Source organism: Odontesthes bonariensis, chromosome 2, assembly GCF_027942865.1.
Source record: "Odontesthes bonariensis isolate fOdoBon6 chromosome 2, fOdoBon6.hap1, whole genome shotgun sequence".
Taxonomy (NCBI): Eukaryota; Metazoa; Chordata; class Actinopteri; order Atheriniformes; family Atherinopsidae; genus Odontesthes; species Odontesthes bonariensis.
The window spans coordinates 10,821,237-10,847,050 of record NC_134507.1 but is presented as its reverse complement, the minus strand read 5'-3'; the positions used below and the strand labels follow the sequence as shown (position 1 = coordinate 10,847,050).

General features: G+C 38.7%; 1 protein-coding gene across 2 annotated transcripts in view; it reads right to left on the bottom strand.

Annotated features, from left to right (window-relative positions):
- The window catches only part of macrod2 (mono-ADP ribosylhydrolase 2), a 432,443-nt gene that overhangs the window by 31,801 nt on the left and 374,828 nt on the right, over positions 1 to 25,814 (bottom strand). For both annotated transcript variants that reach the window (XM_075476803.1, XM_075476812.1), the window contains exon 9: positions 2,313 to 2,391. In XM_075476803.1, coding sequence (XP_075332918.1) covers positions 2,313 to 2,391 — 79 coding nt within the window. The remainder of the gene's footprint in view (positions 1 to 2,312; positions 2,392 to 25,814) is intronic.

Here is a 25,814-nt window from a genome sequence, read left to right as displayed (position 1 = left end):
ACAGATTGCTTGAATATGAGGAAAAAAGCTATACAGTGAAAAATGAGAGTAGTAAAACTTCAAAATAAAAATCTATTGTACCTCCTCTCTGCTGAAGATACATTTGAAACTAATGTGACAGGAAAGATACTGGGTTTCACTTTGACCACACACACATACAGATTACAGAAAGACCTGTAAGGCCACTATTCATGGCACCTTTGTAGCAGCTATGCTGATAGAGGAAGCAATGTAAAGCTCCTCTTTGATGTAATCAGGAAGAGCGATAGAAAGTGGAGGGATAGGGTAAGAGGCAAGGAAACAAGGAGAAGCATAAATAAGAGTAAGAGATGAGAGGGGAAAAGAAAGGGGGGGGGGGGCAGATGTAACAGAAGGTTACTGAAAGCGAGGATGTTGCAGGAGAAAGAATGATCTCAAACCTCTGCATGTGGCATTTAGTGTTGCCGCAAGATCTACACGACTGTCTTTCCCTAGCAGTGAGGATGATGAGAAGTTCTGAAAGTGCACAAGCACACCTGCAGAGCTAATTCACAGCTTCTGATTCACTACAGCGATTCTGTGGAGGCTAAATGCAAGTCTTTTCACACTACAGGGTTATGCATTACATACACGGTGCAATCATACCAATCAGAATTTGTTCCTTTAAAGCACACCTTTCCACTACTGCTAGAACATATTTATGCAGTGAAGCCTTCCTAGATCAGATATACGTATTCATTCCCTTTTATTAGTGTCTGTTTTTCAGTTGTTCCTTGGTCAACAACTTTAAATAGCTTTTGTTCTCACAGAGAATGCAAACTGCTTTAATCTTGCACATAAGATGAAAGATTAAAACAGGTGTAGGTGAGAATAGTGTCTGCATCACTCCAGACCCTGATGCTGAGTGGGAAAGTCACACTTACTTACATAGCCACTTGGTCTAAGAGAGATTTAATATCCTCTCCAGCCCACACGTATTCAGAGACAAGTGATAATGGTGGCCCAAAGGGTCAAAGAGCATGTGAGCGGTGAGATACTGATGATAAAAGTACTTGCATTATGGTTTATGCTGTGGCAGCCTTCTGGAACAGGACCACATTGAAATTATTGACTTCAGCTTTCCTCATTAGCAGTTCACTGCAACTTGGTAAACAATAGTTTTTATACACTTGAAAATCAGACTCAAAGCTATTCCAATTGCCCTCAGTGGCACAGGCTCACACAGACACCCTGAGCCAGTCATTTTGTTTCATTCCTGTCTCCCTGTTACGAAGCATAGCCACTGACTACACTTTTAAATGGCGAGACTGATAACTGGAGAATAGCAGCTCCAGATTCTCATCTCAAAACACTAATATGATGAGACGGGTGCTGGGTGCACGGGGGCAGGCAGGCATAATTAAGGTCTCTCCTCAGAATGTAATCTTTCAGGGAAGAGCCTGGGTGGAGGGGTGGGAGAGATGACGGGAGTGCAGGGAGAACAAAACAGTCTCCATCTGGGAACAGCGAGATGAAGGCATGAGAGCCAGTATTCCATTGGGGAGGTGAGGAGGGAAAAGTGAGGTAAATGGGAGGTAATGCTAGGCTGGTGAAGCCAGACAGCCTCTTTTCAGCTCCCCAGCTATTCAACTCAATCCTCAGTGGAGCCCCCATCAGAGCTGGTGACTGCTCCTGGTCTCCGAAAAAGGATGATGGCATGAAAGGAGGGCGGAAATTGAAAGAGGGACAGAAAAGAGAGTGGCAATAGAAGATAATGGATGTTTGTTTATTTCACCCACAGAATTCAAGAGCAGCAACCAGGGACGATCAGTTGCTATGCATATACATCCAAGTTTTTGTACTGCTTGTAGGAGACATTCATGTCATTATCACAGTCAATCAAATCTGACATTTAAGTCTCATCAGAATATTAAAAAAACATGTGAAATACCAGCTAGGAGACACTCACAAGAAGACTAGAAAATATATATATAAGAAGAAAACTATTACCACTAATCCTGTTAAGGCAATATGTAGAGAACCTAACACTTATATTCATAACTGTCACCATAAATTCACACTGCACTACATCCGTTTACTTTTGAAGGCGTCATCCACACCTGACAGGTATTCACACTACTGCTTTCAAGAACAAGACATCCCTGCTACAGATTGCAAAACTGTCAAGCTCTGCACAGATAGTTACAAAGGTGGTGACATCACATACTTTCAAGATCTTGGAGGCATCTCATGTTCAACATTAATCTTTTAATGGGTTAGTCCAACAACTCGTGAGAATTAATGCAAAGATTATAATGAATGAGATTCAATCCACAAGGAGTAAACACACTTACCTTGAAAAATGACCGACATTTTCTTCTTGTAGATGGCAAAATCAGTCTCGAGGAAGACACAGAAAATGACCCGTGTGATCTGCACAGAAGAAAAAAGGTAGACCAGCAATTAGTAGGCATGTTTATTGCAAAAAAGCCTTCTGCTGTATATCTTTTGGCAGGAAAACTAACTAGACAGATATAACTGGGATATAATCATCAATCATTGCCAAACTAATTTGTTCCTTCCTGATGAAGAACACCTAAATTATACCACATGAGAGCACTTTTATAAAGCCAGATGAATATATATAACAATAATACAACAAATTATATCAGAAGAAGCAGTTTATGCTTCTTTATTGTTGTATAAAAGGGCATGAAAGGGCAAACAAATCATTCTTACTTCTGGAGATTACACAGCTATAATTAAATGCCAAAAAGAAAAACAACATGAAAGGAGCATATTTGACAATAAAACCTCATATAAATGAAGACACATTGTGATGGATGAATCCAAAATAAAGAATAAAGGTTATTTTTGTCTCAGTGGCATAAATTCCACACAGACAATGAAAGGGAAATAGATCACCAAGAGGACTTTTTCTAAAATGATGCCTAGAATTGTTTCATTTCCCAACCCAGGTTAATAAATTGAGAAGTCTTTGTACTATGACAAGTAAAAGTCTGTCTGCGTATGGCTGTAAAAAGAGGGCCTATCAAATTCAGTGCAGGGAAAATCTCTTGCATTTCACATTCTGAATTACTCCCAATTTTTGGGAAGAAGTTAACCATAAAGTTAGTCCACAAAACTGACTCTTAATGCAGCCCGGCAGAGGCTGTCATAACATGTTGCTGAAGAGACCAATTTTATTGGCACTTTGTTATACCAAACAACTTGCGCTGTGGAGGGAGCAGAACAAGACGTTCCATTTTGTATGATTCTTTTGTACAAACTGTGGTGTGTAAAACTTGATAAGAAATCATATTGACAAAAATATCATAATTACAAATGACTACAGATTAATATTCTACTTATTCAATCTTGATAAATTACTATTTTGATTTTTGCCCTCTTTTACATTAACGCACAGACCATCATAGACTGCGATTTGCCTTGGCATTTAGCTGACTGTGAAACAGGTAATTTATGAGTATATGTATGATAAAGTTTCCAAACTAGGCAGATTCACAATTAACTTTGTATTGTTGAGATTTCAAACAAGAGTGTACTTTTTAAAACACTGATACAAAGCTATCCACTTGCCATGTTAATGTCCATACTATGATAATTTGGCTAAAAGGAGTCATACAAGGAACACTTGCAAGGCTGCAGAGAAAGAGGTGACCTCTTTCACTTTCACACATCTCCACTGGGTGTGCAGGCATCAGTCACAGAGATGCATTACACACCACAGCAGCAGATAATCACTTGACTGAATAATGGCAATTTTACATAACTGTAACCATCTGCCACCCATCCTCCTTCATGCAGGACAGTTGTGTTCTGAAGGAATAAAGGGAGCCAACAGCCCCATTTCTGACCCGACCCGACATCAGGGACCCCTCTGCACACACATACATCTATTAATAGTTTATGATCAGTGCTTTTGAGTAAATGTTACGAGCAGCATTTGAGGACAGTAACATTTTATTTTGCTAGATGTCTTGCGGGGGGCTTCATTCATAATATGTATGCTCACTCTCTCAACCTTTCAACTCTGATATAAAAAAAAAAACAAGATAAAAAAATGAAAGAAAGCTATAAGTGTCCTTTGAAGGTAAGGGCTCACTGACAAACAGAAAGAGTGATAAAAGGCCAAGATAGAGCATACCACTGGGTGCTGGAAGCCACAGGACAGCAGCTTCCCAAGAATTTCCATCATGTTGTGCTACTCTATTCTAAAACTGACTGTAGAAAGTGAAAGAGAATGAATCATGAATTCATGCTTTGTGTCACACAAAAAGACCTGTGTGCACATTTGCAAGCACACATGTCCACACACACACAATTGATACCAACTATATTGTTTCGGTATGGTATATCTTATGTCATACAGTAAGGGGAAACACATTTCTGAGTTGACTGACATTATGCAAAGAGACCCATTTCAGGTCTACTTGGTTTTTTTTTGCTTTCCATGGTCCTTTTTACAGCATGTCCACCATTCATCAAGGCTCAGGCAGGTTATTTTATTCCACAGATCACAAACACTTTACATGGACTTAGACAGATATGAGCAAAATCGAGGTTCTAAAAGAAACCAGAAATGCAGGACTAATATTCTGTTTATTTCCAAACAGATACTGTTGTCTGAGAACTCAGAAGAATTTCAAATTACTGAAACATAACAGAGAAGGTGACTTTTCTTTTGAAAATATAAACTTTAACAGTCTGTACTTAAAAGGGAGTATTCTTTCAAAGTCACCAAGAGACAGCTTATCTCCTCACCTGCACTATGTGGTTATAGGAGAGGAATCTAAACCATGATCACACACCAGACGTTTTTGATCATAAACACTTTGAAACATCCTATTTATCTAAAATGTATGAGCAATGGCATTCAAACTCACTATCTTTCGTACCTGCTATCTCATTGATGATGGTTTGCAGGATTACGCAAATAAAAAGAATAGAGAAAAGACATAGGAAAAAAAGAAATTTTTCTTTACAATTAGAAAGAAATCAAGCATTGTTTAGATTAAAACTGCATTGCAGATAAATACCTAATTTTAGATCTTTTATGGTTTTTAGTGCGGGTCCGATATTTTGGGTGTTAGGTTGTGTGTATGTGGAGTATGCACCCTGCAGTCGCCAAGGTTGAACAAGTTAATGGAAGACTAATTAAAAAGCTGGGATCACTGCATGCTAACCTGCCCAGTCATTATTCATCCCTGATTGGAGGGGCTCCGTCAAAGGGTGAACACAAAATGATTGGAGCCCTTGGTTGCATACAAGAGGTGGTTGTATTGATGGAAATGTGCTCGGCACACATAAAGATACATGTCTGTGTCATTGACTTGACCCGTCGTTGTTTGAGCTGTACTTGGTGAAGATCAAGCCAACTCAGGAGAAGAAATTGCCAAAAGAAACAATAAAAATGTTTAAACTAGATGTTGTAAAGAAACTTAGGTATTATGATTTTCAGAAGAAAAATAAATCATGACCTTCTATAATTAACAAGAAATCAAAGGAAATACTTTAGTAATTATTCCACTCCTTATGAAGAGAACACTTGAGGCAAACTTGAGTCATTAATCTAAGTTTCAAGTGCCATTAATGCACATTATGCTTTTCTATTGTACCACAAAATACATGAATTTGCAGTGCAGATAGTATTTGTCAACACTATTGGAGAATCGGGATGACTGGAAGCAACGATGGAAGGCTCGTCTGAGGACGACCTAGAGAGATTGCTGTACTGTGAGATATTTAATGATGCAGGCTCAATATCTGATTTAGATGATTTAATCTGCTCTTGTCAATTCAAAACCTGTGACTCTTGTTTGTGAAGCTCTAAATACATGCCAAGATCTAAAAGTCTAATTAAAATGTCAACACCATGGGCTCAACCTATTCATTTGTAACTCATTTACATTGTACATGAAATGCAGAGGTCTGATAGTGGGTAATTCTGTCAGCTTTGTGCTTATGATCAACATAAAAAGATATCAAAGTGTCATGTCTGTAGCTTCTTTTATGAAAATGTATACATGATTTTTAATCTGTGTATGTCTGTGGGTCATCATTCTTGTGCAGGACTAGCCAGGTGCACCAAACTCCTACTGGCTGGCTAACAGATGAGCTGTCATTGCTGGCCACCCATGCCCATAATTACATTGGGGGCACTCACAGCAGAATCCAATGTGCAGACTCCAAGCACACGTTTTTGCTACTTGCATTTCCTTCTTGATTCTGTCAAAACAATAATACGGACACGTTGCCCTAGCATGTCTGCTCCAGCTGGATCCCAAACCCAAGGGAGATCTGTGTCTGTGCTGTACTGCCTTTGTTAGCGAGGCGCGGCTGCTGCAGACTCCTGAATGACTGCATCCAGATGGACAACAGTATCAGGAGACTGATAAAGTTTATCATCACTCTCAGATATAATCCATTTATTGCTATTTTTTTTTATTTTTTTATGCTCTTGGTTGTAGAGACTAAACATTAGCATGGATTGCATGGTAGGGAACCTGCGGGAGTCACACACTTCATCACAGCGCCTGAGCAAATGAACTCAATGCATCAAAAATACATATGGCAAATATACATTATTGACATGACATACGAGTGTTGTGTCTGTCATCATACACTGATAGTACATGTCACTGTTCGAGATATATTGGATAATTCCAGCAAATTATTCCTGAGCCAGAAATATCTCCCCATAAAACACAGCCTCAGAGCTGCATCATCAAAGCTATAATCAGTGAGCACACGTCTCCTTTGTTGTCAGAAGCACTGAATTGGATAGAGGGTTCACTCTGCGGCAGGTGGACCATATCGAGCCTTTATTACGGACGTAATTACACACAGCTGCGTCCCCCTCACCACTAGTACATGCACAGAGCTTGGAGCTTGGAAAAGGAAAACTCAAGTTGGGTCTGACATCTATTGTCAGAGCTGTGAAAACACTCAACCACACAAAACATTCTCAGATTCTTTACAGCCATGACAGCACAACTTCTCGGTGTATGTTCTGCTGTTTAAAATCTGCTTGTCACTGTGATATTCCCTGTGTCCTCTGCTTTGACCAGAAACAGAGCTTAGGCTGGTGGCAGGGCCGACAGCGACAACGGCTACTCAGGTGAAACTGTGCGCAGTCGCTTCATTTGACTTTGATTGACCCCTCTGCCGAGAGAGCTCCAGCTCCACCTGCAGCAAGCTTCAGAATTATCATTTCAAAGAAGAGCCCAGAAAAGGTTATCCCTTTGAACAAAACGCCTCTATCCATACATCAAAGGACAAGCTTGACATTGCTCTTTGAGAAGGCATGGTTACGACCAAAAGCCCAGGGGAAAGTGCTGATCTCCAATTCTTACTTCCTAAAGCCACTCGACGTTAGATGCCCATCATATCACGATAAGGGCAATAGGATAATCAATGGAGTCAGCTTAATGCAAAATATAAAACATACTGCAGATTTTGATAAACGCTTATGTACACAATTATGCATGAGTGCTTCGCACAGTGTGACTAAATGGAAGTGATAACATTCTGGTAAGCTGCCTGGTTATTTCATCAGTGTTAAACATCCAAAGCTACTTCTTAGACTTTATGTGGTGCACAGTATAAAACATTTTGACAGGAAAATGCTGTGTTGCTAGATCTGAGAAATTCCGTAAGATAATATATCAGCAATTTGTATGTTAATTCAACAAATGCTGCATGTTCCTAAAATATTTTACACATTAGAGCTGAACAAATAGATCATACTGTATTATTAAGGCTGCTGTGCTGCATGGGAGTGGATATGAAAATTGGAGTACAGCATGCTTGAGGCGTCAAGCATTTTTGCTCACATTTTCAAAAATTGTTCTCTCAAACTGAAAGAGACAGCATTTGACTTTCACAGGCTTTGAGCCATTCCTGCCAACTCCCACTGCTAGCAGCAGAAGTGCTGGGTTATCTGATTAAAAAAAAAGGAATGAAAAGAAAAGATATACATGATTTCAAAGGAAAAACTCACAATTCATCCAATGTATCTTATTTCAATGTAAAATTATTTCAATATATGTTCTGAAAGAGGAAAGCAAGTCTTATGGATTGGAAAGTGGATTTTGCAGTGAAAACATCAGAAACAACAGTTTGTTTTGTATGAAAAAAAATTCTATCTCTAAAGTTAAAAAATTCAATAACTCCCACAGTAAATATCACTTACAATGTTTCACTCTAACTAGATATTGAATACATAACCAGTGAAAATAATAAGAAATCTCGCCAACTGCCAGTAAGCATGATGGAAAATTCAGTCCCACCAGAGCTTTCAGATTAACAATATTACAACAGCACATTACAACAGTGCTAAAAGCTCAACCTATTTATTTGCCAATAGCAGAGATGAAATAATTATACTGATGAATTAATTGTGTCTTATCTATATGAAACGCTGCAAGCGGGAATGAGAAGGATTGGGCCCTTTTCTAATCATAAAGTTGAAAGGTAGTGCAGCTGCAGAAGAGGTCAGAGGGGACTGATAAATGAAGGACCTATATGAGTGCTGTATTTTGATCCATGGTTGCATTGGTAATGATCTGACCTCTGGACAACCACAGGCCTGTAAAAACCTCTGCTGATGAAGCACGAGTGTTTATGTGAAAGTGGAGGGAGGGCTGCTATGATATCTTGTTTAAATGTAGATGGAGAGGTCTTGACATACTGTTGGGCTTGTATTTATTCAGAAAAACTCATAGACTCTTACAGTGATTTTAAACTTAGGTTAATTGCAGAAGTTTATCGTTACCTCAATAATTGATATCTGCAGAGTGAAAAAATAAATGATTTCAAATGTAAAAAGTCCCAAAATACCAGACACCTTGTTTCTTGATCAAATAGATATCCAGGACTCAAATTTTGCAACTGTCAGCCTGTTCCTACTTTTAAAATGCAATTTGATTGAAGTTTTCTGCAGGGTATTCAACAAGCACAATTTTGTTTACATGTTAAAATATGCTTTGTCTGTTTCCACAGGGAGTACTCATATTGATTGCATTATCTGATCTTTATCTGTATTGATTAATTGTGAGGAGATTTCTTCCTCTTTTCAACTAGTTGAAATGTAATTATGATATTTTTGTGTCATAATTGTTCTGAAACGGTACCGGTAGTTCAAATTAATTCTACATACAAATCTAGTTTAATCATAATTAACTTCTCAAAGGGAAAGTCATAAATATAGAGCTATACAAGCTCTGTGCTGCCAACAAGAATATATAACATTTTCATAAAGGAAGGTCTTGTACACATTTATATGAAATTGAAAGAAATCACTGCTGTCATTATTTTGTTGAATTATCTGGCAGCATCAAAAGAAGCATTGGTACAAGTATTAAGAGTTTCCTGGTATGGTAGATTCACATATTCACATACTTTAGCTAAATTGGTGAGGTTGCAGCTTTGAAACTGGAAGATTGTGAAACTGATAGTTCCCAAATTTTCATGGGCAATGTGCAATTTTGCAGGAATGATAGCACGTCATCCCTCGCTCATTGTGCCGTCTTGTGCACCCGCTGGTAATACTTGAGATATGTGTCATTCATGGAACCTATGTGTAAAATCATAAAAACCTACTGTAATAAAAGCAGATGAGATATCCATTAAATGTAATTATATCACAATATTTTTGGTCACTAGTTTTTTGGGGCCCTGTGATGGACTGATGACCTGTCCAGGGTGTACCCTGCCTCTCACCCAATGACAGCTGGGATAGACTCCAACCCCCCATGACCCTGAGTTGGATTAAGCGACTGGATGGGTGGATGGATGGAGTTTTTTGTTTTTTTTCCTCTGCATGGGACCTGCTCTCCCATTGAGTTACTTTAAAGCAATGAATAGCCTTTGACATCTTTCCTGAATTCCCAATTCCAACGTGGACCACCAACAGGCAACATTGCATGTGAAGTTGAAGGACTGGAACTTCATATTGATCTGTCAAGACTGTGTCTGCTCATCTGTTCTCAAAGATCGTGCAGAGGTTATCGTGCTCAGCTGTCAAATCCGGTAATACCTTCATTTTTCTGGTTTCTATGTACGTCAAGTTCTCAAGAGGAGGTCATTAAAAGCCAAGACAGAGCCTGGTGTGTGTATAGAGATCCTGTAAGCTGTAACCTGTAAACAAGTTCTGCCTAGCTCATGTTGATGAGGTCCTAACACAATGTGTATTTCTTGTCAGAAACAGTTTTCACATCGTACGACTAAACCCCTGGCAGTGCAGCAGCTGAAACAAAAGGGAAAAAGATGGTCTCAAGCAAATTAAGCACACTGAAATCCACCAGTGTTGGTCATCTTACTTTAAAAAAGTAATTATTTACAGTTACAAATTACTTCTCCCAAACAGTAATTGAGTTAGTAACTCAGTTACCTCATTGTAAGAGTAATTAGTTACTCAGCAAAGTAACTGTGACGTTATTTTTCATGTTCTATATGCTATTACGTTCTATAACATCTTTAACGTCAAAGATGTTTATATTAACTGATTGCAGAATAAAAACACTAAATACAGTAATTTAGAACATTTGGTATTTATTTGAACTCAATAGATTGCAGCCTGCCATGTTAGCATGTGTTGATGTGAGGTGCTTCATAAGATTAAAGTTGCTTGAGGCAGACGTGGATAAAGTCTTTTTTCCTGGGCATACCGTGCATGTTGCATAAACATTCTTGCCTTTAATTTCAATGAGCGAGAAGTAGTGCCGGTACTTCCAGTTTGAGAACGCTCCCTTTGAATTTCCCTGGCTCGTCGCCATTGTCGCTGTCTTGTTGTGTTTGGCAGTCAGAGCGTGCAGTGAGACAGCATGAGCAGGGCATCATCCGCCCACCCGGCAAATCATCATGGCATTTTCAACGGTGTCATCATCCCCACCCCTGCTCTCTCCAGGTAGCTGATGTGTGGCCAAAACCTGACACTTTGCGCTTCATTCAACGTGCAGTAACGCGCCACTTCACATTCTCAGTAACGGCAAGGGTGTTGCAACGATGGGAAAAGTGATTATTAGAATACTAGTTACTGAAAAAAATAATGCCGTTATTACCAACACTGATATCCACTGTGTAAAATATAATCATACAAATATATAGTGTTTTCTAGATGAATAATTTTGGATGTTACTTTTGTGAAAGCAGGGTTTTGCAATAGTGTGTGCCACTTTGAATGATTGTTTGGCACATCTGACTTATCCTTTTCAGCAGTGTGTTTGCCTGGTCTTGGCCTGAATTGTTCTGAGTCGTTTCCTTGTGGTATGATCCAGCCAGCCAGCCAGGTCCTCTCCACTTTGAGAATACAATATAAGATGCCAGATGAATGGAAATCCAATCACAACTCCCAATGGCAGAATTCCCTGAACTGCACACAAGCCTGGATCTGGCTGTGATCACCCGTACATAAAGACTACAATGGCCATTGAGAGGGACAGAGTAGGCACTGGTGATATTCAAAAGTATCTAACAAACATATCCATATTTCCTCCAGAGAATGGACGTGCTACAGCTGTTAACAGATTGTTTCTTCATCTTGTGAATTCTTATTATCCATTTTCGAAGGCCTTGTAACCCAGTCAGATGATCTGCTGTTTTTTTTCTTGTGTGAATTTTAAAGCAATAAAGTCAAGGGGGTACTTCGCTTCATACACACTTTTTTTTTTTTTTATAGCTACAGCTATTATGCCACCTTTGTAAGAGAGCCCATTTGAGATACAAAAACAAAGTTCTGCAAGAAATATTCACATTTTTTCACTGCATTCACACTCATGTACAGTTTGCATTAGAGCTGATTGAACCCTCAAAAAAGATTATTAAAAAAAAAAAGTTTTTTCATTTGGTTCAAAACAGTGACATGATTTGATGAATACTCAGTTCCCATTTTTTAATTAGGTTTTAGTTATTTGTGAGCATCTTAACAGGTAAAACAAAGAAGGATAATGTTATACCCAAAGATTAAAAAAAAACACAAAAATGTAAATGCACATGGGTTACTCTGAAAAGGTGAACCTTTTTACTTTAAAATGCTAGGACAGCCACTGTGAGGTTCTGGCAGATTTACACACTGCTGAGCAGAACAGAGGATGAGTGTAACTGATCCTGAGAGCAATACCATATGGCTGTGTGGGTAACATCAAACAGGGAAGTAAACCTGATAGCAGAGGTGCTGTTTGACACAACTTTCAAAGTGGAATCAAGATCTGATCTGGACTTTGTCAAATGCATGTAGCAAATTAACACCCTCACCTTCGTTGTGAGTTGGAGAGAGTGTATGACTGTATAATGACAGCCTGGTAGAAGATGAACTGCTCACTCACGCACGGGCAGATTAGGATTACCGCAAAAGTAGACAAAAAAGTTACGTTTGAGAAGACACAAATCATTAAGGCACGAGACAACATATTCGCAGAAGAATATAACATACTGAAAGGGAGTTAACACTACTGAGCAGAAATGCAGCAAAATAATGTCAACAACCAGTGTAAACACACATGCTGATGTTGGAAATGATTTGAGAAAGAGTACAGAACATAGTCAGTGATTATGATGAAATTTACAGGTTTAGGTTTTTATTTAGATTTTCTTTTTTTTTCTTGTTGCTAGAACTGAGCTGTAGACATATACGACATGTTACAAGGCATTTACTCTAGAGATAAGAAGCTGATTTGGTACTGTGCATGCAAATGTTTTACAGTGTTTATTACAGGTTAATCAACTAAAGCAGAGGTAAACCATTGAGACTTGTGTAAATGAGTCCCACCCAGTGTTATCTTTCTTTTAAATAAAAAACAGGAGTAGAATAGTGTGGATGAAATCACTTAAAAGTTATGAATTGTTATATGTTGATACAACTGTTAAAATCCTACCCTAACACATGCATCTAACATCTGGATATCTGGAGCCCATTAAATGTAAATATGGGGAAAAAAATCTATCCCAGCATAGACAGAAATTTGATATCTCTCTCTTTTTAAAAAAAAAAAAGAAAAACGGGCTGAATGTATTTGGGATATTGACCCTACTCTGACTGAACATACTGAGCACTGCCTTTGGTTTTTGTTCCCTAAATGATGTCTTTTAATTTTAAGACTTCAAGCAACCTCTCTGATGCTAACAGGGACTCAAATAACAAAGCAAACAAATTTTCTCTGATAACATTGTGTCCTTAGGTTGGATTTGCAGCATCTTTGCTATAAACAAATATAATCAGAATTTTTGGCATTTATACAAGGTACAAAAATGATTATAAGTTTCATAGTGAGATCATCCTCCTGGTTTGAACCAGAAGGAGGAAGATGTTCATTTAACTAAACCCAGCTATGCAAGCATTTTTACACGTGAAGACCATTCTTTTAAGACTGGCAAAAGATTAGCAATTCCTACCTACTCATATAATAAGAACAAGGAAGTAAAAAGCAGCTGAAAATAATAAGAACAAAACATTTAAAAGAACAAAACATGTCCTACTCAACTATCAGACCAAATATTTAGATTTTTGGTATCAGGGACACAAAAAGCAGTGTAAAGACTCTTAAAAGTAATATTTGAATAAATACAAAATGACAACAGTGTAAAGAGAGATAAAAGATAAGTCTTCCTCAGTCTATCCTGCCCTGTATCTGAGGGTAAAGCAAAGTACTATAAACCCAAACATTAATATCAGTATTTAGTTCTACTTCCTATATTTAATCCCATAGTTTAGATATAAATGTATATTTGAATTCCTCCAGACACAAACTAACAATTAATAATACACATATGGGGTATACACACCCTCTTATGTATATGTATTATACATTTTGGTATATATAAGATATATATATATATATATATATAAGATATATATACATATATCTTATGTATATGTATTATGTGGGTTTACATAAAATGTACGATGCAATTCAGTTTAACTGATCAGAGTTTGTAAGAGTAGAGTGTTACTAAAATTGGTAGCACTGTGCCTTTCAAACATCAATCCACAATAAAAACAGCATCCGAGGGACCCCTGGGTAATACAAAAAAAACCCTGCTAAAGTGGGCCTAATTAGCATGGTTAGGAAAAAAAAAAGCGCTGTCTGAACTCCTGAATATGAATAAAACAATTCTACTTGTTGGTTGATCAAATAAAAACATCAGATTGTAAATACGTCCAATGACAAGTTGATTTGAGAGGTATAAATGTGGGTCAATATGAAACAAATAAACACAGAGATGTGAGCAGCTTCACATTTGCACTGAGAGAGAGTTGTCAAAGACATCAGCCAGTATTAATAGACAAAGTATTGTTTTTGTCCCATTGGGAGTTTCAGAGCATCATGAGCTGAAAACATGAACTGCACAAAAATGTGTTTTTATTAAAAGGGGAAAATGACTATATAGCGAATGATGCTTTATTCCTTTGGAGTGACCAAATTAGCACACGGTGCTTAGGGACATTATCTCTGTCCAACAGCCATACAGCGCTGTTCTACAGTATATTGTTTTCCAGCTCGCTAACTCACCTCCACTTTAAAAAAAAAAGTATCCCAAGGAAGTCTTCAATCAATAAGAGTGTCTGTTTTGGTCTAGCTGTTGTTTAGAAAAATCAATGACCTCCCCAATTCTCGCTAGCTGTTTTCCACTCTGTCTATTGTAATTTTCTTTCAACTTTGGGAACAAAGCAAGAGCTAGTTGTCTCCCAGCATTCCACCTCGGTAACTACCCATAGAAGATAGAGTGCTGCTGTAATTAATTATTCTAATCCAACATCACTTCTTATGTGCACTTAGAAAAAGACACACAAGGATAAATAGGAGAATAAAACACACTGCAAAAAGCCTATGATGAATGAGCAGGCTCACTAAGTGACTAATACCAGGGGATAATACAGAGTATTTCCCCTCATTGCTAATACTTTAATAAACAAGGACATCCACTGCTTTAAAAATAATATACAGTCTAGGTACTAATTAATGTTCCTGATAAATACAGTCCGTTAAAGAAGTGTCAAGGGACTAATTAGATCAATGGAAGAAGAGTTGCTAAGCACGCAGTGATATCACATGGGACTTTAAGTAAAGATAGAGAGCACCCACTTTGTCTTGTGGCAGAGACCAGGCTGGTTCAGTCTCAAGGAAATGCTCCCTGCCTCATCAAGAAAAGAACCCACATCTTAATATAATACCTCAAGGTCCAGAGCTGTAAAGATGGGCAGTGATGAGGCCTATGAGGGACTGAGGAAAAAAGTCAGAGGTGGGTTTGCAAATACCAGACCCCACTAAATCTGCCTTAACCACACCTCTAACTAGGTCCATGCAGGCACTCTCCCTTTGTCATCGCTGCAACAACCTCAGAAGTGGATCAAACCAACCTCAAAGACACCAGAATCTAATGTAGTTGACAAAGTAGTTATGTTTCCCAAAGCATCAACAAACCCTTTTAAAATGAATCTTTTAAGTCTTAACGCACTTTCTACAGTGAACTCTTGAATGAGATGAAAATAAAGGAATAAAGCACATATTGACCCTGTGACCTCTGGAAATGCCCTCCTATATTACCATTCTGCACGCCTGTGCTTTGACCTTTTCAAATCCCTCTTTAAAGGTTGCATGTTCCTGTGTCTGTGGGCTGCGCAGGCTCAGCAGGGGAAGCTGAGTGAGCGCTCCTCGCCCCTCCAGACTGACCTACAAAGCTTTTGTATTAAAAGAATCATATTTATCATTGCTCTCCACGCCACTCTGTTCTACCTGCTGCATGAGGAACCCTTCCTCAAACTCAAGTGCTCCACTCAGCACTTTGGAAAGCTTTTTAGGCATGATTGGTTAGAGGGATCTCTGAAAAGGAAGCCTACCGCTTGGCTGCACTGAGAGGTGAAAGTGGTATTGAGGAGCCTCTGAAAGATTAATTAGACTGTGATATGTCTATGCTTGGATGGATGAAACATAAGGTTGAGTTTGTATGGGCCTTCGTGTAGACTAGTCAACAATTGAACGATTGCAATGGGACTTTGTCAAGTTTTTTTCTGTTTCTAGCTGCTGTGCTTTATATACTTTCATTAATAATCTTGACAGTTGAAAAAGTTTCTCCAGACTCTCCATTACTAACTGATCGTTTTGGTTTATTCTATTGTGACATAATAATAATAAAAAAAAAAAACTCACTCTACAGGTACATACCCTAAAACCAGCATGAAAGAGTGCTGACAGCGAGGTTGTTTCTGCAGCCAGACAGAAGGCCAGAGTATAAAAGGGTTATTAAATCTAAACTTTTTATGACCTTTCAGCTTCCAGTTTTCATCTTTTGAGAGACTTGAACCTGAGAAGCTGTCAGATGAAAAAGGGCTCCTCCAAAGAATGAACTGTCAATCCCCAAGCCATTTTTCTGCGGTGCCTCAGTATACTTTCCACATTTCTGTTTCAACCTCCCTGAAAAGAGGAAATGCATTTTCACATAAGTAAATCAACTAGAATATTAAATTAGTGTTTTTTTTTACTGACCACAGAGAACACCATATCATAGCAAGCAGCTCTGATTTAATAACAAAACAAAACAATTAGCAGAAAACAGTCTGTAATCAAAAGTCAAGAGGCACAAGGCAAACAGAGCCACCATTTCCCTGTATGTCCCCCAATAATCTCATTAAGATACCTACTGGAACTGTGGCAAGCTAATGAGAGGGCCATGACTCATTTGTCTTCTAAACTCTCCCTCGCTTTATCTTTGTGTGCTGGGAAAATGGAATTATTTCTACAAATATATCTTCAGTCTGGAATTTTTTCTCTCCTGAAATGGTTTTATTTTACATGCCCGATCTCATCAGTCAATCTCATAGTTAATTCATACCAGGCAGACACAATCTGATTCCAATTTTAATGATAAAAATAGAGGTTTTTAAGAAAACCTAAATAGGTTGAATAAACAGTAGAGATTCACCAGGAAGAGAAGTTCTTTATGAGGTATTTATAGCTCAGAGTAACAGTGGTGAGCTGTGACGTCTCTCTCCACAGGGATGTGGACCTGGCTCGGTACTGACATAGAGTTTATCAGTGTCCTACTGTCTTTGCGACCTAAACATTCAGAGGCACATGTTGACAGTTGTGCACGCACTGTAGAAACATGTTGTCCCATCCGCATCCTGTCTTGTGAGCTCAAATAAAATCTTTTATTCATGTGTGGTCCCTTTGTTGGATCCTCTTTGTTTTGGCCCAAGGCCAAAGATGTTGTGAATGTGTGGACGTGCACGTTGCTTGGGCGGGGTAAGGTTAAAAACCAAGGCAGATGGGAGATTGTAAGAGGTTCTAATACAGACTTCACTTTCTGATTTGTAGTGCCTGCGGTTCAGGAGGGTCAACAGACATTTTTGTAGATCCAGTAGATGTTTCGCGCGCAGGAAGAGAGCAGGTCACTCTTTTATCACCAAGACATTGAAAAAGCAGCTGTGGAAAGATCACAGCTGCACAGGGGGAATGCAGACTCAAGAGGCCTATCTCTCCAGCCTTCACTTTCCCTGATAAGCCACCGAGTCTGATGGGACTTTCATTACAGTCACATTTGTTTGAGCTTAAATGTTTTTTGAGTGTATTACTTTGTGTTACATGAAATGTATCTTAATAAGGATACAATCTATTGAAGTCCTGCTGTTTGATAGAACAAGTCGAGAAATAATTAAACATTTCTTTTCTTTAAATCTGGATTTAAATTATTATTATGAATTATTGTTATTTTCTTGTTTATCTTTAAAGCTACAGTCACAATATCTAATTTACTCTTTGTGTAGCTCAGTTGTCTCAAACATTTTTTGTTTCACTCTGGAAATTAATAACTTTGTATGTGCTATTTGTAAGATTGTGTAAATGCACAGAATGAACCAAACTTATCAACACAAGCACAAGAACAAGTCTGACGTTACGTGAAAGACCTCTGCGTATCATGTAGAGATATCGGCTGGAGCTTAAATGCTAACCAGCTAGTGGTTGTTTGTAACTGAAGATGAGAAGGTAAGTCAATGTATTTTCTGGTATTACTTGAACCCTTTGACTGCAGTGGATGAATGATAAGAACATTCACAAAAATGTCCAAAATAACTGAACCACATTAAAAAATGTCAAAAGACAAATGAGACCCACTTGTGTTCACATGAAATGAATTACTGATGATTTTACAGAATAAAAGCATTTTGAAACCAAAATGAAACCAAAAGGGGAGCCTTATGGAAACGTTATGCATTAGTTTGTTTAGTTTTATGGACGATTAAATCATGCTCTACCTACAGTAAACCATGCAGAATCCATCTGGCTGCAGGGCTACTTTACCAAGTCTGGTTCTGCAAAAGGTTTTAGAGTGAAATGTGTATCCCAGTGTCAGATAACTACATTTGAGGAAAAGGTATTGGGTGTTTTAACTAAAGCATGAGCCCTATAGAACAAAGGAATGACTAAAAAAAAAGAGGACTGGCAAGCTATCTCCCTGAACACAACTGAAGGAGGCCGACGTCTGAGACTGCAGAAATGACGCCTAAAGGAACTTCAATGCATAGCAGGTGATGAGAACCAGCAACTTCCAGCAGACAGATGCAAGGAATGGATTCTAGATAATTATGACGTACATTTACGGGCCGTCACTGATGTCAAATGCTCACCAGCCAAACGTGCTAAAATTGTGTGTGGGATTCATTTCCTGTTTGTATTTTCTTTATATCACTAAACAAAAGCCTCTGTTGTTGTTTAAATATCATAATAAATGTAATCGTCTGTATTTATTTTTGATAATACTCAAAAACTATAATTGACAGTTCTTGGCTGCCAATACTTATGACCAGGATCACAGTTTATCCTCTGCCCACACTACAACAATAGAGGAGAGAAAAGTAGTGCTGCCCAGAGACTATATTTCTCTTTTTGACAATCTATAATTCTAGCCTATTTTTAATCACACCGAAGAACAGGTAGCCAGTCAATGAAACAGTAAACGTAACGATTGCTGGAACACTGGAACCAGCTGGTTATAAGTTTTGTACTCAGCTCAGACTAACTTGCTTTTGCCAGACTCATGCCTCCTAACAAACTAATCAAATCAAATTTATTTGTATAGCACATTTCATGTACAAACAGTTCAAAGTGCTTTACATAAAATAAAAGCATTGCAGCAGGGAGTGCAAGAAGCATTAAAAATACATAAAAGAATATAAAGTGAAACAAGTAAAATCATTTAAATGAATTTAAAATCAGGCAACAGTCTAGATAAGTTAAAAGATATTTCATGCATAGACACATGAGAAAAGAAATGTTTTTAACCTGGATTTAAAAATGTCTACATTTGGTGAAAGTTTAATCTCCAGTGGCAGTTTGTTCCACTTGTTGGCAGCATAACAGCTAAATGCTGCTTCTCCATGTTTAGTTTGGACTCTGGACTGGACCAGCTGGCCTGAGTCCTTGGATCTAAGTGCTCTGCTGGGTTTATATTCTCTGAACATATCACAGATGTATTTTGGGCCTAAACCATTCTGGGATTTGTAAACCATCAGCAGGCTTTTAAAATCTATTCTGTGACTGACTGGAAGCCAGTGTAAAGATTTTAACACTGGTGTGATGTGTTCAGATCTCTTAGTCCGGGTTAAAACTCTAGCAGCAGCGTTCTGGATGAGCTGCAGATGTTTACTGCTCTTTTTGGGAAGTCCAGTTAAAAGAGCGTTACAGTAATCGAGTCTACTGGAGATGAATGCATGGATGAGTTTCTCCTGGTCTTTTTGGGAGAGGAAACCTTTAATTCTGTTGATATTTCTGAGGTGGTAAAAAGCTGCCTTGGTGACAGCTTTGATGTGGCTGCTGAAAGTCAGATCTGAGTCTATCAACACTCCGAGGTCACGAACTTGGTCAGTGATTGTAAGGTCCCGAGTCTCAAGATATTTACCAACGCTGACCCTCTTCTCTTTGCTACCAAACAGAATGATCTCAGTTTTGTCTTCATTTAATTGTAGAAAATTCTCTCTCATCCAGGTGTTTACTTCCTCCAGACACTGACACAGTACGTCTGCTGGGCTGCAGTCGTCCGGTGACAGAGACACATAAAGTTGTGTAATTCTGCAATATCTGACCCAAAGGGAGCATATACAAGTTAAACAGAAGAGGTCCAAGAATTGACCCCTGGGGGACTCCACAGCGCAGCTGATTCTCATGTGGCTATGGTTGAGTGGTATGCTCAAACGGTGTTTGCCTGTATATTTTATGCTGAGAATAGTGGGGTGGTTTTTGTTTCAGCCAGAGGAAAAATGATAAATGTAGACTAAATGATGCTATACACAGTTGGCACTATGGGGGCTGCATATGTAGCACGAACATTGAGGGATAAAGACACCGATCATTAACATGGAAATCATTCGCACTGAGGCGTGTGCATTGTCATTAAATAGACTTTACCTACTGAAATTCATAATACTTTTTTTGTCAACAGAGAATGCCAACTGTATGAATGTCAATTAACTAATCTACCACAGGATATACTATACTTCAAATCAGCAGACAAATCTATCTTCCGGCATAGCCAATTAAATTTGACATACTGTAGAAGGCAGCTTGAAGCAATGTCTGTATATTTATGAATATGCATTACTTTACTGTGTCAATTAGGCACTAGATAAACATCCATAATATGCTTTTCGCAAGCTTAAGCACAGTCAAACTATTTCTAATTAGCTGGTTTATATGAGAGGCTCGGATTAAGTGTAAAAAACTGTAGATATTCCCATTGGTCCAAGGCTAGAGCCCATATGTGAGACTGTGTATGTGTTGTAGGAATAATACATTTCCCAACATATTTTACCCCTTCAAAATTGTTCAGCTTTAGAGCTTAGTGAATTGGTTTGCCAACATTCCAAGGTGAATGAGAAAAAAAAACAAAACCTACATCTGTAACACATTTAGAAAGTCGATGGTTGATGTGCTTCGGACAGTGTCATTAAAACATTCAAGGTTATGTGGCCTCTTATTAGAAGGCCCACCATCCAGGTGTCAAGAAACATTTGCTGGACCCGCTGTGGCTTTGTGAGGGAAAAGAGGATTTGGAGATTTCACGAAAAAGAAAAAGACAGGCATGAAAACCTCTCAGCCTAAAACTGCAAGAAAGCTCCCAGAATAAGGATTAAGGTTCAACTTCCATCTGTGTGACTGACAGATGAGTACTTAGCACACAATTATGATCCCTTAAAAGCTAATACAAGCACCATAATGCTGTTTCAGCATGAGGTGAACCAGGCTGGGGCTGATGGTGGTTCTTTCTCGTTGATTGGCTGTTGCCTGATGAAAGGTAGACTTCATATCTACAGCACCCATCCCCAAAACAGCCTCAGGCTTAAAGGGTCACAGGTCAGACCTTGGATCACATCAATCACAAATCCACTGTGAATCCTTCTTGGGCTAATTTGGTAACTAATTTATGTGGGATGAGCTCCAGTCTCATATCAGTTTATAAGCCTCATAGATGTTACATAGGTTTTGATTGCTCTGTTGAGGAGAGAGCAACTGCAATGTGCCTGCTTCAATTATTTGCTGCCGTGGGCATGAGATCAAGAGGAGACTACTTTTTTAAGTTTCTCTCCGATCATAATCCTAATAAGATGAAATTCCAACCATATGCACAGAGAACTGATGAAACTGTCGCTGGCAGTCTGAACTTGGGTATATACTACTTTGGGACAAGGTATCACTGCTTTCAAGTGCTTGGACACAAGCACATCAGGGAATTCATTAGGAAGACAGTTTTTCAAACTAAAATTCCAACATCCCTGTTAACTAGTCTGGAAAACATCTGCAGAAAATCAATTCCTCCGGTACCATCTGTGCCTCGCTCAACAACTCAGGTCACTAGTTATTTTGGTATCCATGATGCTCTCTTTTGACATGTATGTTATATCTGAGGTAATGAGTTGATTAAGTGTGTCGTCCGGCTCCCTGAACTCTTTTTTCTTGAAGTTAAAAGAGAGAACCGAAAGCACATCATTCACAAGAAATGTTTGTTTCTTAGATCATGGTATGTGGCTCTCAAGTCTTTAGGACAGAAATATTGATGATGCACTGTGAACAAAACCACAAAACATCTCCTCAACCATGAATAATGTTGAAAAGTAAACGGAAATGAGACATCTTATCACCGTCCACCAGTGAGTGAGGTAGGAGGAGAATTCTACAAAGAGTCAAAGGTTCGAGATGCATTTAGAATGGGCCAAACACATTTGTTTTGTTATCAGTGTTTTGTCTGAAGCTATATAAACTTATCACAAATGTTGTGTTTTTATCTCTTCTGCTTGGATGTACATGTGAGCCCAGAGGAAGAAAATATTTATTCTCTTGCTTGCGGTGGATAATAGGTTGTACCCTTGAACCAATGGGCATTCAGGAGGAGTACAAAGGCTCACATTGGAGCTGAATCACCAATTTCGATAACACGAGCTGGATGGAGTGAATCCGCCTGGATCCAAGCTTTGTGACCTGTCATATTCAGACATAAACCAGTGGCTCCAAAGATTAAGGGGAGATTCCAGCTTTTCCTCTGTTCCCAGCTTGTAGCTGAAAAGTTGTCCTTCAGATCCCTCCCGTATGCCACGAATCACAAACCAGTTCTTTGAGAGATGGCCGCAAGCACAGTCCTTAGAAGTGGATTGTAGAGAAACTTGATTTAAATATGTGCAGCTGGCATCTCATATGGTTTTTGTTCATTTGGCTTCACTCACAAAACCTGTACTGAGAGGTACTGTATGGATTTCAATGAAAATAACTTCCCTTATAGTTTTTTAAACTCGCTTTGAGAACTAACCTTTGCAAAAGTACATTCACCATCTGAAAAAAATTTAAACAAGTGATCTCTTTATGAAGTCTCACAAGCGCTCTTCTACAAAATGAAGTGACTGAAATGGCACTGGCTGTTATACAGTATTACTCAAATTTTTTTAATGTAGCAGGTAAGCCTGTGAGATGGGTCACTCAGTATCTGCAAATCTAGACATGGGGTGTGTGACATTCGTGACACCACATTGAGTCAGCCAACATTCACAATCTGATCTAGATAGCATAATACTTTTAGTCCTAAAGGTGAAATTAACTGTTGCAGTTTATTATTGACAAAAAAAGAAAATAATTGGATATAAAGAGAAGATAATCATCATAGAGAAGCATTAAAAAAATCTATTGCAATTGTTACTTTTAGAGTATGAAAGTCTGTTGCAGTTGGAAAGAATAAACACTTTCGCTCATGACAGCTGAACCCACAGTCTGTCTTAAAGCACCTGTGTCATTTTGAAAAGAAAGAAACGTGGCTGACCTGAAAACAGCTTTTTCAGTGCGACCTGTGACAGCTACAGCAGGGATACGACACTACTGAGAGACACTTTAAAAAACAAACACAAAACATGCTTTATCAAATATCTTACCTCCTAAACTCTCACTTACATATCCTCAGGAGAATTAATGTTTATTGTCATTTATAATGTTGATAAATATCACAAACTGCAAAGAACATAAACCAACTGCAGTCACTCAGGCACGGCTGGAACAACAGAACACCCTGACAAGATGAGAAGATGTCACAGCACTAGTTAACTGAAATACTGCGAGATCTAATTTATAATCCACAGTTTAAATCTAGATTTTTTTTAAACCACCGCGTCTATGAATATAAATTATGCATAAGGCAAACGCTATCTAGTTCATAGTAGTTTGACTCCTTAAATGTCCGTTTTCCATCCGACTCTAGACTGGGATAGTGGGTGTGCAGAGAAGTACTCTAATGAGTGGGACACACTTACAAGCAGGCTATTCCATCCACTTTATGCTTTTGAAATTACATTAACCTTTTTAGACACAATTTTCAGAGGATTTTGAAGGCAGCTAAGTATTGCGTCACTAATTGACTGCTTAGTGGAGGAAATGTGGTGGAAAATGACAAGATTATTAGATACAGAGTGAGAATGTAATGGAGTGCTAAAGAAAGGGTTCGCTGATAACACCTTCAAAAATGCCAACAAATAACAGTAAATCCGCACTGGAAAGCCTTCCGTATGAGGGGCAAAAATAAACTTTTCTAACATATGTTCACAAGCTCTCAGACCAGAGCAAATGCACTCCCACACAAGTGAGCCACAGTCTGCATGGAAATGTGAACAAAGATGACTATCTGAGAGACTCACACAGGCTGCTTATGTTGCCCCTACCTTAAACATGTTTAATTCAATAAAAGCTTGATACTATTTTAATAAGAGGAAAAGCTTGTGGCTTAAATAACTTTGTTTTTCTTCCAAAGAGCTCCTCGTATCACATTTCTCAGTTCCAGCCCCCCCCATCCCCTGCAGGAACACTTGCATGTTTCAGGCAGTGTTCAGTAAGCGCCATGAGTTTACTCCCCCTAACTCTTACCACATGTGAACTGACTGGAGCCATACTGCATGCCAGATAATGCCTCTGAAAAGCCTCGCTTATCTCCCTTGTTCAATCTTCCAAATTAATACTAAATAAAAGATCAATCCAGAAAGTATTACTGACATGCTGTTTGACAGGCTTGACACAGCACACTTACAACTTTAAAGCAAAATCTAAATCAATTTAGATGAAGTATTGATAAGGACTGGGTTGGGAGGATAAGAGGTGACTGATATACAGAGGGCATTGGAAAGCATCACAGTCGATAATGTAGGAGAGATGTTTTTCATCTTCTCACACAAAGGAGGGCATGAAAGTCTGGTGCACTGCGCGACTCCCATCAGACAGAGGCAAGATCAAAACGCTGTATATGAATTATTTATGATTAAATTAATTGTTTTTGTCTGTGGGGTCTGTCTCTGCTAGATTGTCACACAATCATTTATGTACTTCTCTTAAAGAAATCACTATAATCAAGCATACTGAGTGAAATTAGGTGGTCATGTTCCTACTTAAAAACTGTATTTCCATTAAATTCAGCAACATTTTCCCTCGTACAAAAATGGTGGAGCTTCCGAAATCGTGCCCAATATAACAACAATGAATGAGTATAATTACAATTGCTTACGAACCCAGCTTCATTGTTTTGCATGGTACACTGCACCGGAATGAGGGGCAGTGGTTATTACACAGTACAAACAACTGTGGCAAGCATAGATGGGTTTGAACATATATAGAGGGGCTAAATCTGAAATGGGCCATGAAATACTGTAGATTATTGCTGGTCACAGAGTGGAGTTAATCAGCTCGCCAAATGAATGATGAAGGAAGCTGAGAAGAGGACTCCACCTTGCTCTCCCCATTATCTGGTAACGTGCTGAGAGGCTACCTAGTATGAGCACACAGTACTCATGCCTGTGCAGTGGGCAGTGGTTCATGCTGGGTGCCCCGTGTGCGTTAGATAATTGGTGGAGAACCGCCACATGAAGCTGTGTGCCAAGGGGATGGCATGCAGAGAAAAACACACAACTTCAGCAGATGGTTAGCCTGATGAGCAAACAGCGTGTGGATGAGGAGGAGCAGAAGAAAGACTTGAGAGCTTACCCACGATATAAGATATAAAAGCCACAGTCAGAGGTAAAGAGTAAATGTGTTTCTGTGTGTGCTTCTACATATCCTGAGTGACATACAATACAACAAAAGTGGTAAGATCCAAAGCTGTCTTACAGTTGATTCATTCATTATCACACAACATTGGTTTCTAGTAGTTCCTAACAATCCCAGGTGTCAGGAAATCAAAGGCAGTTGAGCATCCATGCAGGAAGGAGAAAATCAAATATGTCACAATAATAACAAAATAGCATGTATTGAACTTTTGATGGAACAATAAACAAGCACACTGAGCAAAAGACTGTGTAGAGATGGCAACAATGGCAAAAAAGA